The 20,599-nt window shown below is 40.5% G+C and overlaps 1 protein-coding gene across 1 annotated transcript in view; it reads right to left on the bottom strand.

The window, feature by feature from the left end:
• Positions 1 to 1,762: 1,762 nt before the first annotated feature.
• Positions 1,763 to 20,599, bottom strand: part of LOC123745882 (uncharacterized) — a 210,830-nt gene continuing 191,993 nt past the window's right edge. Inside the window, exons 18-20 of the mRNA XM_069317747.1 lie at positions 14,910 to 14,951; positions 10,632 to 10,751; positions 1,763 to 5,821 (exon numbers count right to left, since the gene is read on the bottom strand). Coding sequence (XP_069173848.1) covers positions 5,600 to 5,821; positions 10,632 to 10,751; positions 14,910 to 14,951 — 384 coding nt within the window. The 3' untranslated portion in view covers positions 1,763 to 5,599. The remainder of the gene's footprint in view (positions 5,822 to 10,631; positions 10,752 to 14,909; positions 14,952 to 20,599) is intronic.

Here is a 20,599-nt window from a genome sequence, read left to right as displayed (position 1 = left end):
ATATATATATATATATATATATATATATATATATATATATATATATATATATTATATACATATACAAGAGATGCAAGTCATTGAGGGGTAGGAAAAGGAAGGATAGATGAAAGAATGCAGAGAAAGAGGAATGTGGGAGTAGACAGTGATAGACGTGCATCCTGGAGTGACAGGAATTAGCCTTGTGCACTAGGAACAGGCAGCAACTATTCATCTGAATAATGTTGCACTTGAATATGAAGACAAACATTTGCAAACGTCAGATGAACAGTGTGAGAGGTACATATTTATTCCATCAAGTGAAAGTGTTGGGCTAATGGAGTGAAACTGCGGACCTTGAGAGCAGAAGTACACAGCTTGGTAAATCTTAGACAACAATTCAACCTGAACGTGTACATTACCATGTACATAACAATATTTATATTATTTACAAAACGCTAATCTGTTATCATCAATAAATTTTTGTGCTGCTTCAACAACAACTTGCTTGACTTAGGAATATTCTTCATAGAAGGCAAAAAGCCCACTTCATTTTCTTAATACAATTGCTTGTGATCCTTAGGAAACATCTCTATTATTACTCGCCTAATATTATTTACACTGTACAGACTATGTGTGCGAGTCATGTGCTTCTGTAACACGTTCCCACAATTGGTTAACTTAAAAGTTTTGAGGCTTCATGTTATAGAAATTAAGAGTTTCATAGTTTTATCCATTAACAGACAAACCACATGTCAAGTTTATCACAGCACAAGCACTTCTTTAATATTTTCCTAGACGCTAAGATGATGTACATTCCTAAGATGTCAGTCAAAATAAATGAAACAGCATATAACAAATATAAGCTGACCCTCAGCTAGTATCGTGCCAGGGATCTGTGATAAGAAACTAATACCTGCAGATACAGGAACTGACAACAAATATACCCACTTCACACTGAAGATGACACACCCTCTACACAAGATACTATTCCTTGGCTTGACCTCCTCTGATTTATCAATACACAAAGAGGAAGACAACCATCTGAAATTGGGGTTTCCACTTATCAGCAACGCTTAAAAAAAAAAAAAAAAATTGCCAGAAAGTATTATTTTATGTTGTGCTCCATTTACTCATGAGAATAATGCACAATTTGAACAGTTATCACATGTTAACTATCAACAATGCAACAAACATTCTACTCCAATTACCACATTTATGTTTTAAACCTTCCAATATATTCCATGCTGCAATACAACTTATGACATTGCTGGTGACAACAGTTATGCACAGTAGTTAATGAGGTCAGGTCTCTTTGGTAGTTTCTTTACTTGTGGAATGATTGAGTCACAGTACTAAGTTGTGGAGACAAGACTTTGAATACCTACTTTTGCTTGATATTGGTCTCATAGGTCTGTGGAACATGATTTTTAATACCATTATATAATTAAGTGGTTTTCTTAATTATTTTAAATTCACAAGTCTGGACACCCTTACATCTCAAACCGAGACGTCCTTCAGCAAATCCTTTGGGATTGTAAAAGTTAGGCGCATTATAATTATATACAAACTATATCATTTTAAGGACAACTAAAACAAGTTACAAAAATAATTACAACTTTTCACCCTTAAATCTTGTTGTATTTTTAATGATGCAGGTGTTCAAGACAAGTGTCTTGGGCTGAGGGTGTGTTGCAGTCCACCAGATATACAGGACACAGGGGGAAGGGTGGAGGGGGGAGATATATATATATATATATGTATGCATGTATGTATGTGTATGTATATGTATATATATATATATATATATATATATATATATATATATGTGTGTGTGTGTGTGTGTGTGTTCACCTAGATGTGCTTGCAGGGTTGAGCTAGGCTCCTAGCCCCGCCTTCCAAATGTTCGCCGAGTATTGCAACGACTCATCTCTCATATTTCATCATACAGTATTTACATTTAAAATTTTGATTTGAATTTGCTTCACCGACTTCTGCATCTATTCTACTCCATTTATCGACAGTTCTAACACTGAAAAAGTTCTTCTCGATGTTTCTATGATGCATTTGCGTCTCGTTTTCATCTATGACCCCTCGTTCTGCTATTCCTAACTTTGAACAATGCTGCTTTGTCTAGTTTGTCAATTTCCCTCGGATTCTTGCATGTTATCATCATGTTTTCCCCTCTTCCCCTTTTCTTTCCTTTCCTCCAGTGTGGTAAGGACGAAATCTCATACTTTCCTCAAAGCTCAATCCCCTCAACACTGGAACAAGTCTCGTTGCATATCTGTCTTTTTTCTACTTTCTCCTTGTCCTTTTTCAGATAAGGGTCCCCATGCTGGGGGATGCATGTTCAAGAGTGGGTCTCGTCTTCGCTGTAATTAGGGCCCAGAAACTTGGGCAAAGCCCAAGTTTCTGAAGGATACATGGATGTTGTCAAGTATGCCATATTCAGCAGTTGTTATTCTGCTACTGTGGGCATCAGATTTGGGGTTATGTCCACTCCCAGGTCTTTCTCCTTTTCTCATTGAAGATTGTGTCTTCCTTTTATCCTATACTGCTGTGCTCGTCTTCGCACTCCTGTTCCAATCCTCATAACTTTATATTTGGCTGGGTTAAATTCTAGCATCCATTTTTCAGACCACTTCTGTAGTGTCCAAATTCTCTTGCAATGCATCACACACTAAACCTGACCCCGACTCTTCTCATTAGTTTTGCATCATCTGCAAACATTGATATGAAGAATCCAATTTCCTGTCAGGTCATTGATAGGAATGACCTGTTCTAGGGCCCATTAAAAACATAATGGGCCCTAGAACCAACCTTTCTGATACTCCGCTTTGTCTCTGCTCACTGTAACCCATTGCTTCCTTCGTGAGATGTACTCTGACCTACCTTGGGACTCTTCCAGATATGCCAACCTGCTTTTCTAGTTTGACTAGCAGTGTTTCATGCAGACTTCTATATTCATATATCAAATGCCTTCTGGCAGTCAAGGAATATGCAGGCTGCCCATCCCTCTTTCTCATTTGATTTCTGTCATCTTGTTGTAGAACTCCAGCAAGTTTGTCGAGCAAGATTTTCCTTTAATTGCTTGACACCTTGACATCTACACAAAATTGATATGTTCTAAATGTTCTACTAGTCTGCTTCAGACAAGTCTAACAACTTACAGGGGGATACTTGTTAGTGATACAGATCTGTAGTTCAACAGTTTGTCTTCCCCCTTTCTTGAAGACAAACTGATACCTAATATGATTGGTATCATATTAGCCATTTTCCTGTTAAGAAGTTCTTCTCTTTCTAGAGAGGAATTAAATATGGCAAGTGGGCTGCACAATGCTTCAGCTGTCTCTTAGTATCCATGTTCATATTTTGTCTGGTCCCACAGCTTTTGTCACATCCAGTTCCTGCAGTTGCTTTTTTACTATGTCTGGTGTCACTTATTTCACCGAGGCTTTCCTGTGGAATTTCCCCCATTCAGTTTGGGCTCTAAGCTCTATGGCAAATCAGATTCCAGCTTGAATACTTCCTGAAAGTTTTTGTTAAGTGCCTCACAAAAGTTATGTTTTTCCATGTGTCCTCCCTCATTTTTGTCAAGTCTGATAACCTGCTCATTCACAGTCATTTTCCTCCTGATATGACTATGGAATATATGTGTGTGCACATGTTTACTATTTGTGCCTGCAGGAGTGAGCCATTAGCTCTTGGACCCTGCCTTACTAACAGTTAGTAGTCTAATGTACTGATTCCTGACCTATTTTCCTTTATCATATCTACTATATATATACTTCTCACACAGACACAGACATCTCCAGGATGCAGCCTGTAGCAGCTGTCTAATTCCTAGGTACCTATTTACTGCTAGGTGAATGGGTGATTCAGGTGAAAGAAACTGCCCATTTGTTTATGCCTCAACTGGGAATTGACCCCGGGCCCTTAGGTCTATGACAGAGTGCTGTCCATTTTTTTGTGTGTAGCTACAGGATGGGAGCTACACTTGTGGTGTCCCCTCTTCCCAATACTCTTTGTCATATAATGCTGTGTGTAAGAGGTTATCTTCAGTGGGTGTGGGTTATGAGAAAAAGTTAGCATACTAAATCATTAACATACTGTATTACATCAATGAATACATAAGCAACAACTTCAAAATCCATTCACAATGCTCTCATTTCCAACTATGCAAACAAGAGCTAACACAAAACCTGATATGATGCACAATAAGGCATCAGAGTGGCAGAGCTGTTGGTCTTTAATCATTGGGGTTTACACTGTAAACCATCAATGGTATAAATTCATCCCTGCCATCACCTAACCTCCTTTATGGTATGTTATACTACTGTCAAGGCAGGAAGTCTGTTAGGTTTACCGAGGTCCTCCTAGTATAGTTAAGGCTCTTTGTGCAGTCACATGAGCAGTTATTGACCAAATTACAAGTCTTAATGAAATGGACAAGTGATGCACACTGCCTTGCCTCAGCATACCTTCTCTGCCAGTAACTGATTTGAGGGTGAGCTAACCAACAGAACAAGAGCTTGGTTAGCAGAGTCTGTATAATTTGGAAATCACAGGATGGAAGCCTGTGGCTTTAGTGGGCATGTTATGCAATGGCAGGAATACACTCTTTATAATGATCTTGGTTACTACTCTCATCCCTCATCTGTGGTAGGTAGCTTGACAAGTTTCAATCATATTTACATCTAATATATAGACATAAAATTATAAATTATGCTGCTTTCTTCCTTGAGTGTGGGAAGTAAGTATCAGTAAGAGGATTAGTTCAGACTCAACAGCTCCCAGTCTGTAAAACTGGACGGTAATGACCAACTTCAGAGGAAGATACACAACCTTTGAGCTCTAGATTTTCTCGAACGTGTAATTTAGAATCGGTAAAAAATTGCACAAAATGAAAATCTGAAATCTCTTTTTCCTCAACTAAATTAACTTCAAAGCTTTCCATAAGGCAGCCATGATATTGTTCCTTGGTGTGAATGCAGCAGAAAGAGTTGTGTGGTTTCCCTGCAAGGTGGTGACTGGCGGTGTAAGACAAGTGGGGAGAATAATCATTAACAACACCAACGACCCACCACGGACAAGAACCTGTTGAGGGCAGCAGAGGAAGGGAGTTCCTCAGGCTCTCCGGGGCTCTGGGAATGGTACAGTAAGGCAGTGAGCAGGCCACCAGCACTCCTCTCGCATCCATCGCTCCCTCTACCAACACTTTTCTCCTTAAACACTTCATTAAAATTATGCTTCCAAAAAATACCATCATACAGAGTTTACAAATAAACTAGGTTATTAACAAAAAAAAAAATTGTGGTAGTGTCCAGCAGGACAAGAGCCCCTGTGCCCGTGGTCAGCCAGCTACCGGCCTGCCAGGGGATGTGGCGGGAGACACAGGAGCAGCCACGCATAGCGTAGCCTCTTCAGGCGTCACAGTGCAGTACAAAAATGGTACAAAGGGTGATGGGATCCATGGAAGCTACTGGCCACGTGAACCACGTGTACCGCCCACTCCCGGGGCAACTGGGCTCAGCATGCATGTCACGCATGCGCAACTCAGTAACAAAACTCTACCTAGGCAACTCTAATTAACTGCAGGCATAGGCAGCCACATGTATCATGAGGCGAGCAGTACATGTTGATGTGAAGCAAGGGCAGCAAGGGGCAAGAGGAGGAGGAGTGGGCAGAACTGAACCATGGTGGCAGAGGCAGGCAGCGGTGGTACATGCACCTGAACCTCTGCTAGAATGAGCACTGACAGTGCCATGTCCTCTCGGACCTCCTTGGCGTGGTTGTTGATCTTTTGTCCCACATCACGCACCACATCCTCACACGCCTCCTGAAAAAAAATTTCATGGTACTTATAACTAATTACTATACCGTACTTACACATACACATGATTACTTCGCTCTACTATGGTATAAGCATTAATGAAAGTGGTTCATATTTGCTTCTTGGACTTTTAAATTTCTGCATTTTCTCTGCCTATATAATTTATTGTAGTGTATAACCAATCCCAAGATTTACCATATTCCATACTGAACATTTACTCATGATTAATGATTTACTCATTATATAAACTTAGTTTTCAGATTACTCAGCACACACATCTTTATTAGCTACCTGTTGAAGATTCCAGGGATCAATGTTCCCAGTCTTTGACCAGGTCTTCTGGTTGCTGGTCTGATCCACCAAGGTGTTTGATGCGGTTGCTTGCAGCCCGACTTGCAAGTCACAGCCTGGTTAGTCAGGTACCCTTTGAAGGTGCTTGCCTAGTCTTTTTTGAACACTAAGAGGTTGGCCAGTTATGCCCTGCATGTGTAGGGGAAGTGTGTTGAAAAGTCTTGGGCCTTTGATGTTGATCGAGTTCTCTCTCAGCATGTCTATTGCACCTCTGCTCTTCAGTGGGGCTATCTTGCACATCCTGCCATGCCTTCTGTTCTCATGGGGTGTTCTTTCTGTGTGCAGATTTGGGACCAGTCCTAATATTTTCCAACTGTAGATTATTATGTACCTCTCCTGCCACTTAGGGTAGACAGTAGAGCAACTGTCTTGCTTCATGCAGGTTGGCATTCAATCCCTGACTGTCCAAGTGGTTGGACACCATTCCTTATCCTGACCCCTTCCAAATGCTATATAGTACTCGCTTAGTTGTGCTAACGGGGGTTGAGTTTTGGTTCTTTGGTTCCCACCTTTCAACTGTCAACCAACTGGTGTACAAATTCTTAGGCCTATTGGGCTCTTATCAAATTTACATTTGAAACTGTGTATGGAGTTTGGTTCCACCACATCACTGTCTAATGCATTCCATTTGTTAACTACTGACACTGAACAAATTCGTTTTAATGTGTGTGTGGCTCATTTGGGTACTAAGAAATTCCCACCTGTGTCCCCCCCCTTGTTTGTGTTTCACCCATGCTAAATAGTTTGTCTTTGTCCACCCTGTCAATTCCTCTGAAAAATTTGTAGGTGGTGATCATGTCTTCCCTTACTCTTCTGTCTTCCAGGGACACGAGGGTTAGCTCATGTAGCCTTTCCTCATAGCTCATACCTCTCGGTTCTGGGACTAGTCCAGTGGCATACCTTTGAATCGTCTCTAACTTTGTCTTGTGTTTAATTAGGTATGGACGCCAGGCTGGAGCTGCATACTCCAGGATTGGTCTGACATAAGTGGTATACAAGGTTCTGAATGATTACTTACACAAGTTTCTAAAGGCTTGGTTACGAGACTTGCCAGGGGGAAGAGTAGTCCTGGTGGCTCCTTGGTGGCTGGCCCAGCCTTGGTTTCAGATGCTGCTTGCTCAATGTCTGAACTCGGGGTGTTTTCCTTGGCTCCGCCTCTTTCAGCAGATCGGACCGGTCCGGTACATGGCTGGTTTGTTCTACCCCTCCGCTCTTCACATCTTGTCTTTTTGATGCGGGTGTATCACCACTTGCATGATGATCAGGTGGCTTCTTTGATGAGGTCACACCTTCGAGCTTCGTCTCTGCGACAGTATGAGGTTTCCTGGCGATCTTTTCACCATTTTCTGTCTCTTCGTAGGTTGTCTTCTATCTCTGATTGGATTGTTTTGTCCTTCCTTTCTTGGCTTTTTTAGGACCATCATTTGTACCAAATGTTGTTGCCTTGTATTGTGCTGTGCTGGCGGAGCCCCTTCAGCTTGCGTTTGGGGTGGATGTTACTTCCACCCCTTCCACCCTTCCATTCTGTAAGCTTTCTCGTGCTTTGTTTCACCTCCAGCCTGCTTAAGCACCACCTGAGTTGTCCTGGTCCTTGGACAGGGTGCTCTCTTTTCTCCTTGGTTTGTGGTTGGGGCCCCCCCTTCAGTTCAAGATTGTTTTTCCAAGGCTCTGTTGGCATTGACCTCTAGGGGGGGGGCCGAGTTGGCGAGTTTCATGCTCTCTTCCGGTGCAGGGGTTTCTGCTCCTTGAGTTCTGGCGGTCAGTTTGTTTGGTTGCAACCATCACCACCTTTTCTAGTGAAGAACAAGATGGCAGCTTTCCAGAGGGGCCCTTGGGACATTAATGCTTGGATCATTATAGCCAGCTTGCGGTCTATCCTCGTGCCCATGACGTTTGCAAGTTTGCTGCTGTGTTTGGAAACATGCTCAGCCCCTGAACTGAGGGTGTGAGTAGCCGGTGCAGGGGGTCCGGGGTGCCCCCTCCCCCTCCCAGAGAGGGGAGGGCTGCGCGGACAAGTGACGGTGTATGACGTTTGCTTGTTTCCTTGGGTGTTGGGAGAGTTCTGCTTCTCTGTTCGGTCTTCGGTTGCAATTTTCTTTCCAAGTGGGGTTTATTTTGTTATGCCTACCTTTCTGGGTGCCTAATCCCAGTCGCTGGCAGACATGGCATGCCCCCAACTATATGGGGGGAATGGTTTCCATAGGCCACTGCTCCCAGTGCCTCTCTGAGGGGGCCAGGTTCTGGCTCGTGGTCCCTGGCAGGTTTGAACTCCAATTGACTGATGTCCCGGACTAATATATTACATATCAGTCTAACTTCTCCAGGGAGCCTCCGGGGCTAACCCAGAAAATGGCATTTCATTACATTCAATGCTGTTTTTTTTGTAATTCTTGATGTATATAGAATTCCTGGAGTCTGGGCCAGGTGCAGAGTGAATGGGCATTCTGTCTATGGCCACTTCAAAGTCGAGTGGAGTTAAGATAACATCTGATATATGGCTCGGTGGTGGTGTCACATTCATAAAGAATTTGTTTGGATCACTGATCTGCAATGTGTGCAGGGGTTCACTGAAAACAGAATTGTACTAAAACCTCAGTACGGTATTTCACTTATTTCTTTGCTAGCATCTGTGAAGGTTTCAATGCAGGATGTAGTTTTTGTTCTAGACTTTGCATAGGAGAAAAAATATTTTAGATTCCTCTCTATTTCACTTATGATATTTTGCTCTGTTTCTCCTGGGTTTTCTCAGATTCTTGCAACCTTAGCTCAATCATTACTATTCCTCTACATAGCCTTATATGTCGTTCTTGGGATAGAGTTGAGCATTTAAGATGTTCTGCAATTTGTTTTTGTCGCCTATAGAGGGAACGCCGTTGTCATTCCAGGTTTGCATCTTTTTCTCTTTCTCCTTTGTGGTATGTGACTTGCACATATTTCTAGCGCTACTGTACCTATTCTCCAAAGGCAATGGTTTAAGTTTGTATTATCTAGCTGTCTTTCCGAGCATGTATAACCCAAATGGTTATAAACCCATGGAACCACCTATCCGCCGAAGCCGTAAGTGCCAAAACACTTTAAAAGTTTAAGTCCAACTGGAAAAGATCATCAAGGAAAATGGGAAGCCGCCAGCTTCCTGTCCTCGTCAAGACCACTAGTGATAGTGGCCCTAAGGTAAATATTTCTGTGAGAGCTTTGTTCATTTGTTCCCAGTTAATTTATCTAATTAAAATTTAATTTGCAGAATTTTCCATCTCTTGGAATTGAGACTGGCTGCACAAGTCTATTACCCATGCATGTTTGAACTTCAATTAAGTTTTGATCAGAGTAACATGTATTTGTGATCATTATGTCCCTAATCAGTTCATCATTGTTTGGAAAAATTAGATCTAAGATGTTTTCTTTCCTAGTTGGTTCTACTATTTGCTGGTTTAAGCCAACTGTCACACATTTGCAATAGGTCATCTACGTGTAACTGTTCACTTAAACTGCTTCCTGAGATTCTCCCTGGTATAACAGTATTTGGCACATTTTTTTCATTTTAGGTGCTTTAAGTTGGTTGGCAAACAAGCTGATGTTTGAGGCATGGTTTGAGAGATTTTCTAAACAGTGTCCTATTCAGGCAACAGCAACCATCACCACCTCTTTGCACTAGAATCTTGCCAATCTTAAAGTAATGGTCTGCCTAGTAAACCTTGGTACATTATTAAAGGTACTTTTATTAGTAAACTTTGGTATTTAGCTATGTTTATCGCAGCATTTATTGAAGTGTATTTAAATTGAATATTTGGCCACCATGCCTAGTGGTCATGACTGACATGAGTCTGCAGCCATTAAAGTCCTCCCCTCATTTTGTTTTATTAGGACTGTCCAGCATTTGAAAGCTCTGCAATTTTGTTAACCGACATTATTTCTTGTAGGTCTTCACTGAGAGCAAATGTATTGGTGCACATGGTAGCTTGGTAAGCTTGGACTTTGTGGCTACTTGTATGGTTAGTATTTGATATCTTTAAAACAGTAGTGCTAAATACTGTATAACTAAGCAATGGGTACAAATTAGATAAGTTTAAATTCAGAAAAGACCTGGATAAATACTGGTTTGGAAATAAAAGGGTTGTTGTTTTATGGCCCAGATTACTGGATAACAATAGATGTGGGAGTACTGGATTGAGTCAAGCATGGCAGTAACACAGTATAGGAGTTTGGTTGATTATAAATAGGTGGACCTTGTATGAGCCAATAGGCTTCTGCAATTTTCTTAATTCTCAGTCTTATGTTTATGTTATGTACATTTTTCAACAACTTAAATGTCTTTTTGAGCTCTTGTCTTGATATGCTTTATCTCAACAGTTAAACATCCCTGTAACTAAATAATTTTAGATCTTTATGGAGATGTTATTAAGGAATAAATTTGGTCACCATTCATTACTTTCGCAACTACTATTCAGTAATGTAATGTCTGTCTTACCTTTTCATTGTGAAGCATCACTGCTGACATGTTGTCCCTGCTGTCCTCGTACTCTTCCAGAGTTGCCTGAAGAATTATGTTTTCTCCAACATGGGTCACGATTTCCAGACGGCAATCAGACTGCACAATAAATAACTATATTAATCCAAAGAAACTTGTGCCATCACTATGATTTCAAACACAACATATCAAAACTAATGAAACGCCAAATCACAGGTGTAATTTAAGTTTTAACCAAGCACGTTAGTACTGACAGTTTTAGTGAATAATGTGTTCTGGAGAGGCTGATCATTGGTACAGTATAATGCTGATGAGTATTGCAGTATACATGGAAGATGAATTGTTTGGGTGAGAATTCAATTTCTTTATCCATTTGAAAATTTTAATTTTTCCAACATTCAAATTATTTTGCAATATCTCGCATCTCAACACACTTGAATGTTGATTCTCATACTGTCTCACTACTTTCTCTATACTGACACTCCTTCACTGTTTCCTTTCTCTATACTGACACTCCTTCACTGTTCCCTTTTTTTATACTGACGCTCCTTCACTGTTCCCTTTCTTTATACTGACACTCCTTCACTGTTCCCTTTTTCTATACTGACGCTCCTTCACTGTTCCCTTTCTCTATACTGACACTACTTCACTGTTCCCTTTTTCTATACTGACGCTCCTTCACTGTTCCCTTTCTCTATACTGACACTCCTTCACTGTTCCCTTTTTCTATACTGACGCTCCTTCACTGTTCCCTTTCTCTATACTGACACTCCTTCACTGTTCCCTTTTTCTATACTGACATTCCTTCACTGTTCCCTTTCTCTATACTGACACTACTTCACTGTTCCCTTTCTCTATACTGACACCTCCTTTTGCAATACACTCTTCACTTCTCTATACAGACATCTCTGTCACCCTCACCTACTCTCTATTAGCATCCCTCTCATATACTCTACACACACACACACACACACACACACACACACAGGGTAATGGTAAGGGGCGAGAAGGTAGACTGGCGAACAGTAACAAGTGGAGTACCTCAAGGATCGGTGCTGGGACCAATCCTCTTTCTAATTTACGTAAATGATATGTTTACAAGAGTGGAATCCTACATGTCAATGTTTGCGGATGACGCAAAATTAATGAGAAGAGTTGTGACAGATGAGGATTGTAGGATCCTCCAAGAGGACTTAAACAGGTTGCAGAGATGGTCAGAGAAATGGCTACTGGAGTTCAACACGAGTAAATGTAAAGTTATAGAAATGGGATCCCAATGAAGGGGAACTGCCTACCTGTAACGATTCGAGAAAGAGACCTGGGTGTGGACGTAATACCTAATCTAACTCCTGAGGCACATATAAATAGGATAATGACAGCAGCGTACTCTACACTGGCGAAAATTAGAACTTCATTCAGAAATCTAAGTGGCTTTTAGGGCGCTTTACACTGCCTACGTGAGACCAGTCTTAGAGTATGCTGCGCCATCATGGAGCCCCCACCTGAAGAAACACACAAGGAAACTCGAGAAGGTTCAGAGGTTTGCGACGAGGCTTGTCCCAGAATTACGAGGGATGGGATATGAAGAGCGTCTGAAGGAACTGAACCTTACGGCACTAGAGAAAAGAAGGGAGAGAGGAGATATGATAGGGACATATAAAATACTCAAGGGAATTGACAAAGTGGAAATAGATGAAATGTTCACACGTAATAATAACAGAAGGAGGGGACATGGGAGGAAACTGGAAATTCAGATGAGTCACAGAGATGTTAGGAAGTTTTCTTTTAGTGTGATAGTGGAAAAATGGAATGCACTTGGGGAACAGGTTGTGGAAGCAAACTCTATTCATACTTTTAAAATTAGGTATGATAGGGAAATGGGACAGGAGTCATTGCTGTAAACAACCGATGGCTGGAAAGGCGGGATCCAAGAGTTGATGCTCGATCCTTCAAGCACAAATAGGCGAGTACACACTGACAAAAATGAGGGCAGTAATCAGAGGCAATGTATCGGACTGGAAAAATGTCACGAATGGAGTACCCCAGGGTTCAGTTCTTGCACCAGTAATGTTCATTGTCTACATAAACAATCAGATGGAATACAGAATTATATTAACATATTTGCTGATGATGTTAGGATACTAGGGAAGATAAGAAACTTAGACAACTAGCCGCCCGTTCGAGCTGACCTGGCCCTTGGTTGGTATCTGACTGAGGTGTGAGCTTTCAGTATCTGCCTGTAGACTGATAGACACCACACTCGGATGTTCCACAGTGTTCTGCTACTCTATTGTTCTCATGTGAACTGCTCTGGTTACACCAACCCACATCACTTCATGCTTTTCTTACACACCAATGAAGGTCACAATATTCCTTACTGCTCCACATCATGTCATACCTTAATAATATGCTGATGCACATCATATCACACTTCACTCTTATGCTGCTCTCTCCCAAGCCATACCATACTTGTATACGGGTGCACAAAATGTCATACCTACCTTGTATACAAATCTGTATTATGTCATACCTTACTTGTTTACTAACCCTCGCCATATCATACCTTAATTGTATACCAATCCACATCACATCTTACAAATATACCAATCCACATCATGTCATTACTTTTACATGGATCCACATTGTCATACCAATCCACATCACGTCATACTGTACTGATACACCTTACTTGTACTTTATACTGATCCACATCACATGTCTTATTCATATGCTGATCTGCACCAATACATCCCTTGTACTGTATACTTATCCACCCCACATTGTATTCACACATACTGATCCACAAAGCTATAAAATAGGAAGTTATAATGCTACACAAGATTCCAGTACAGTTAGTACAGTACAGAGAACACCTTCAGATAAGTCTGCCAAAATAGACTGGGTAGCAGTGTACATATGTGATACATATGTACACTGCTACATATGATACATGGGTAGCAGTGTACATATCCACAGGAAGATTGATTTCTGAAGTTATAAGATGAACACTGAAATAAGTGAGGTGCTCCTTTTGGTTCTCAGTCATGTCAAACCATCACAATAGTAAAATAAAAACAATGGTCAAAAAGATACTGCTAAAAACAATGCAGAGAAATACATGATGTGAAAAGGTATGATTTATAGATGACATTTTGTCTGTATCAACTACATCAAATCCAACAGACACAAAGCTATTGCTCATGAAAAAAGAAAATGCTAGATATATCTACCTCACCACCACTGTTAGAGCTTATAAGGCCTGTGCATGCAAAACTTTATCTACAAATAGTCTTCTCTCATCTTGGTGTTCCTCTACATACATAGGCATAATAGTAAATTATGTTCAGAGAAAGCTGGCATTAGTGGAAACTAATTACATTTAATGCTGCAAGTAACAAACAGAGCCTTTGCCTGCCCACACCTGTCATCAGAGTTCTTGCCAGTGCCATCCAGCAGTCGTTTATAACGGAGCTTTGTTTAAAACTAGAGTACACTGTTTAATGGAAATTATTTCCAAAACAACTAACCATGCACAGTATCCAGATACAAGCCATTTCAATTTACAGTCTTCAGGCTGAAGATACAATGATCAAATGTGCTGGGTATGAATATAGGGGACTCTAGGAGATATGGGAAGGGAGAAGTGCTGAAAAGAAAAGGTGTGGGCAGGGACAGGTGTGGGGAGGATGTATCGGGTTGCTATCCACCCTCTCCTGTTATGACAGTACATTAATGACAATTTGTGTACTGTATACTATAGAGAACTGTATATACAAAATAGGGATCTTTTCGTATCAAACAGTTCACAACTTGCTCTATTACAAAAACATAAATGCACATTAGTGAAAAAACTGAGCAACAAAAGTCAAACTTAACCTAGGGCTAACATAGTCATACTATATTTACCTAGGTAAAGTTTTTGTTGTCACATATGAATATAATGTTATTTCTCAAAAAGGGCAAATTATATCCATTTTGATGAGCTAAACTTCATATTTTTACATATAACACATTGTAGTTAATATGCTGTCTTAACAGGAGCATGGATTGGATGTAGTGTACGTGGAGGATAGGGAGGTAGGAATGAAGGGAGATTCAAATAAGGTGAGTGTGGATGGGATTAGATGTGGTCAAGAAGACAGACCGAGGCAAACAAGTACAGGGAGAGGCATGGGCAAGGCAGGGAGAGGTATGGGCAAGGCAGGGAAACAAGCATATACAAGGCAGGGAGAGAGAGAGAGAGAGAGGCATAGGCAAGGCAGGGCATGTTATAAGCACCTTGATGTGTCGGACGTCGGGGCTACTTACTCGGCGGTCGCGCTGCATGGAAGGTGGAGACATGATTATACCCAGGGTTATTACTGAGCACCAGGGTGAGCTAGCAGAGACAACATTTACACTGGAGAGTGCTAGCAGGGGACCAAATTACCATTGGTGGGTGTAGCTAACTCAAGAACGTACTAAAACTGGAGAGGGAGGTGGGGAATTGTAGCTAGCTGGATAACACTAGCTTGTGGTAGGGAAGGTAGCTAACAGCCATCTGTAGAATTACCCAAATCTACCCAAATCCTTTCAGTTACATAAATATAAAATTAATATCACTTTTCTAGAAATAATGCTGGTGCTGAATTTTGTAATGAAATATGGCAAAAATAGGTGGAGAGAGAAGTCGGCCACATGTATTCCGAACCCCTCAGGACTGAGACTGAACGGAAAACTTGTTGCATTTGGATAAGTGGTTCATCATCATGAAAAGCTAAGGGAAAGACATTGACAATGTTGTTTCAGAAATTAGACTATTTTATTTGTACTTACCAATACAAGAGGTTCTGATCTGCTTGTTAACTTGATATAGTTCATGAAGCATTGCTATTTACATAGAAAAGGTGGTGGTGGATGATGATAGTGTCGAGATAACTGAAGTAAAGATTAATGGTGATGAGGTAACCTCGGCACACTGCCTTTTACTATGTACTGTACCTAATGCCATGGCAGAGTTTAAAGCGTCTGAGCCATCCATTTGTGTATGAACACTGCTCAAGTGGCACTGTGTATGGTCCTATCTTGGTTACTTGGAGATGATTTCGAGGCTTTAGTGTCCCCGCGGCCCGGTCCTCGACCAGGCCTCCACCCCCAGGAAGCAGCCCGTGACAGCTGACTAACACCCAGGTACCTATTTTACTGCTTTTACTGCCTCTAATTCTGCATTATCCTGGGCAAAGTTCCATCTTTATTGCACATTTTTATTCAGATTGCCTGCAACACCAGTTATCCAAATTTTTTTTTTATCTAAACAAACCCAAATCAGATATAGTACCAGGCATTTTCAGAAAAAAAGTGTTCATAAAGCACGTCGCAAAGGAATATACAGTATCCCAATATATTGGTGCCTAGACACTGTTTGCTAGCAAATCAACCCTTCATGCATGCTGCAATGTTAAAAAAATAGTGTCAAGATATAAATGAGTGCCAAAGAATCATATACCATATCATATATATCAAGAATCATATATAGAGATGATGGTATATGGATGCCAATAGTTATTTGCTAACTTGTGTTCATTACCTTACTTGCTAATTTAACTGATGCAGATTAAGTTTTTCAGAATCTTTTTAGTATAAATACCATTTCACATAGGTACAATTCTGCATTATCCAACGGCATGATACAGACAAGGCAGCTAAAGTTGCATATATCTGAAATTGAGATAGACCTTGGTATTCCAATGTCTCTTAAAAACCACACTACTGTACTTTGAGAAACTGTAATGATTTGTATCAGTTACAAATAAAATCAATCTCTGCAGTAGAGTAAAATCTCCTTTTTGAATTTACCATTTGTCTTATCTGTCTCATCTGTAGATTAACTGATATCCCTATTTACTCAAACATCAAGATCTTTAACATAAATTATGATTCCCCCCCCCCCCCCATATACAAGAGTTCTTACATTCTTGTACTGCCACTAGCACGCATAGCATTTCGAGCAAATCCTTAATCCTAATTTTTCCCGGAATATGACCCGCCAAATCATTTAATAACCAGGTACCCATTCACTACTGGATGAACAGGGGCTTCAGTTAAGGATTGGCGCCCAGTAAATCTTCCCCAGCCAGTATATGAACACAGACCAAAGCGCTCGTGAAATACTAGGCGTGTGTGTTACCACTTCACCACGAGGATTGCTTTACTGAAAGTATATATTGACTAACTTTTTTTTAGCATTTACTTAGCCCAAATGTTATGGAATCTACATAAAATTAACTCTGATACAATCATAAATAATTTTATTGTATCTCTAATTTAAAATACAAGCTTGTTACCATTATTTCTGAATAATGCATAGTTAAGAATTAGGAATTGCTTGTTAATGAGTAAATTTTGAACACTGGCCCCTACATATTTGAGTGGCTACATACTCTCTCTATAATTGCAGTATCTGGTTATGTAAACAATGTAACTACAAAATCATGCAATTTTAATCAACCAGTATATAAATCTAATTGTTGAAATTTTATGTTAAGGTTTGTCAACCTATGTCGCTACTCAAAATTGTAAGCTATAATGTCATTCAATTAATCACGTTCTTAAAATGAAAGTATTTTATGACTATACTATATATCTATCATTTTTATAACCAGCAGTGATCCATTTTGTTTCGTTGACATTGTGGGCGGCACCTCAGGGAGGACACAATTCAAATTCACTGACCATGTTATCATAGTGCCACTGTTCTCTGCACCTCATTGGAGGGGGGGCCAGTTTCTGGCTCATGATCCCTGGTAGATCTAAAAGATCTCGGTGACTGATGGCATCTAATAGCTTGGCACTAAATCAGCAGCGTAACTTCATGGAGCCACAAAGCCCTTCCCCAGAAAAGTGTAGTTGTCAGTACAATTAATGATGGCTGAACCTGGTCCCCTCTTAATTCATATTGAACTATTTGTCATACTTCTTGTGTGAGTGAGTTACTTTGATATGTAGTTTTGAAATTATGTACATATCTAAAAATACTATATGCCAGTCAGGCACTAAGTATTAAGGAATGAAATCCAAATTTTTCAGAGGTGTGGGTCTGGAATTTTTGTTATTTATTTGGTCATTAGGCAAACTTAAGTACACAGCACTGCTGCAACCTTCATCAATATGAGGAATTATGTAGTATGGATCAAGATGGTACCAGTATTACAGTCCTGGTTGATGGGGTTCTGGGAGTTCTTCTATTCCCCAAGCCCGGCCCGAGGGCAGACTTGACTTGTGAGAGTTTGGTCCACCAGGCTGTTGCTTGGAGCGGCCCTCAGGCCCACATACCCATCAAAGCCCAGTTGGTCCGGTACTCCTTGAAGAAAACAATATAGTTTCCTCTTGAAGATGTCCACGGTTGTTCCTGCAATATTTCTGATGCTCGCTGGTAGGACGTTGAACAACCATGGACCTCTGATGTTCATACAGTGTTCTCTGATTGTGCCCATGGCACCTCTGCTCTTCACTGGTTCTATTCTGCATTTTCTTCCATGTCGTTCACTCCATTACGTTGTTATTTTACTGTGCAGATTTGGGACCTGTCCCTCTAGTATTTTCCATGTGTATATTATTTGGTATCTCTCTTGTCTCCTTTCTAGTGAGTACATTCCAAGAGCTTTGAGATGATCCCAATAATTTAGGCGCTTTATCTCATCTATGCGTGCCGTATATGTTCTCTGTATTCCCTCTATTTCAGTCGAGTTCGTTCTTGACTCGCAATCGAGAATCCCGGGCGAGACAGAAATGGGTGGCCACATTTCCTATTGCCAAATGCTCCCGTTCACCTAGCAGTATTGTAAATAGGTACCCAGGAGTTAGTCAGCTTGTTGTGAGGTTACATCCTGGGGAGGGTCAGTAATTTGACCTTTGGGAAGGGGGTGCCCTCGATATAAGCTTAACACGTATACATAAACTAGGTGCCTGTCCCCCCAACACAATGAATAAGAGCTAGCTGTAAGATTAACTAATACTGTATACCACATCTCACAGAATGGTTGACCATACTATTTTACAAACTTTAGAGTATCTTCTAATATCAGCGAGTAAGTTAAATAAGTACAGGGCTCTACATCTCTCATGCCATTTGGAGTAAAATTATTGATACCGTGGCATTCATTAATATAGCATTGAGTGCATGTTTGAGCTCTTGTTCACAGAGTTTACAATTGGAGTGCTCACTGTTGGGAGGTTCAACCTACCTGTCCTCTTACAAAGAACGTCGCTTTTTGCTTGTATGCGTTACTAAGGCCAAAAATCATTGTACAGCACTTAAAAATGGAAGCAGCACTCGAAAGTGACATACTGTCCCCAAGGGGCCTGACAGCTGAGTGGACAGTGAATCAGATTCATAGTCCTGAGATTCTGGGTTTGATCCCTCAGTGGAGGCAGAAACAAATGGGCAGAGTTTCTTTCACCCTAATGTTCCTGTTATCTAGCAGTAAATAGGTACCTGGGAGTTAGACAACTGCTATGGGCTGCTTCCTGAGGGTGTGTAACAAAAAAGGAGGCCTGGTCGAGGACCGGGCCACGGAGACGCTAAGCCCGAAATCATCTCAAGATAACCTCCCATTTTTTGTTTTGAGTCCTCTGATTTAGTCTCTTAAGTTAGGAGAGGATATTTAACAGACTTAACATTAACTTAACCATTTTCTTGACTTTTTGAAACCTTAGGATGATGGGCTGGTTCATTACCTGCAGTTATCTAACATAAATGATATCCCAGTCAAATTCTGGCAATTAAACTGTCACACTTTCTGGTGGATATTTTAAAGTGTTCATAAATATTATTCTTCAGTTCTAAACATATCATAACTTTATACTAGTGCTTTTTACTTTCAGTGTTGGTGACTGGTCTTCTGTCAGCCCTAATTTCTTAGTTTTGTTTTTAAAATAGAGATTATAATACCTAGGTTAAATTCAATTTAAGATATATTACATGTAGCTTTAGCTGCCTTGTCTATCATGCTGGACAATACAGTATCTACAGTATGTAATATGGAAAACTTATCTGTACATCAGTTAAATTAGAAAGTGAAGCAGCAGACAGTACTAATAATTAATTGTTATTCAAAAGACTGTGTGTACAATGCACTTCAGAGGAAGGGACAATTGTAGAAACAGGTGTTCCACGTATTAATGCGAGCAAGCTAATAATGATCGTCAACTACGTACAATAATGATTCTACAGGGTTCATTAAATTTTCCTGATTTTTTCATAAATATTTGGTGACCATTTTCTCTACATTTTGTTGCAACCTGTCATTCTACTTATTAAAATCACTTGCTAAATGTGCAACAATTTGAGTATAAAAGTTTCATGATTTGATCAACACACACGGAGGACTGATATGCCAGCAAACAGTCCAGGCACCAATATATCTGGTGCATGGCATGTCTGTCTGTACAATATAGGCACTTAGATCGTCACTCACCTTTGGTGTCACCTGCCACTTATTTTGTCTTATTTCATTATGAGTTCATTTTCTAGTAGAAGGATGTTTACCATGTTCTACATTCAGCACAAACATTTGCCAAAATTGCACATTTCTTCAAAGTTTGTAAGTTTAACAGGTTTTGGGTAGAAATGGGAAATTTTGAGAACCCTTTAGCAGTGGGACCACACTAAAAAGGGAATGGGGGAAGCTGTAGCTAACAGGGAAACCATTTATGTCAGAAACACACTGCGAATTAGTGCTTCAGGCATTGTACCTGCCCTACACATGATTCATATAATCCCCCTATTGCCTATGTATATGTACCTTTGCTCAAGAAAAAATTATTATTATATCAACAAGCTAGCAGGGTATCACACTAGCACAAATGGGAGAGGGGGAAAGCTAGTAGGAGATGCCACACTAACATAAGGGGAATTAGATAGCAGAGGGAGCCACTAACCAGGTGTGGGGGGGGGGGAGGTTAACAATGTAAACTCACAAAGGGGAGGG

Source organism: Procambarus clarkii, chromosome 88 (assembly GCF_040958095.1).
Source record: "Procambarus clarkii isolate CNS0578487 chromosome 88, FALCON_Pclarkii_2.0, whole genome shotgun sequence".
NCBI lineage: Eukaryota > Metazoa > Arthropoda > Malacostraca > Decapoda > Cambaridae > Procambarus > Procambarus clarkii.
The sequence above is the reverse complement of the archived record's forward strand: the minus strand, read 5'-3'. Positions and strand labels throughout refer to the sequence as shown.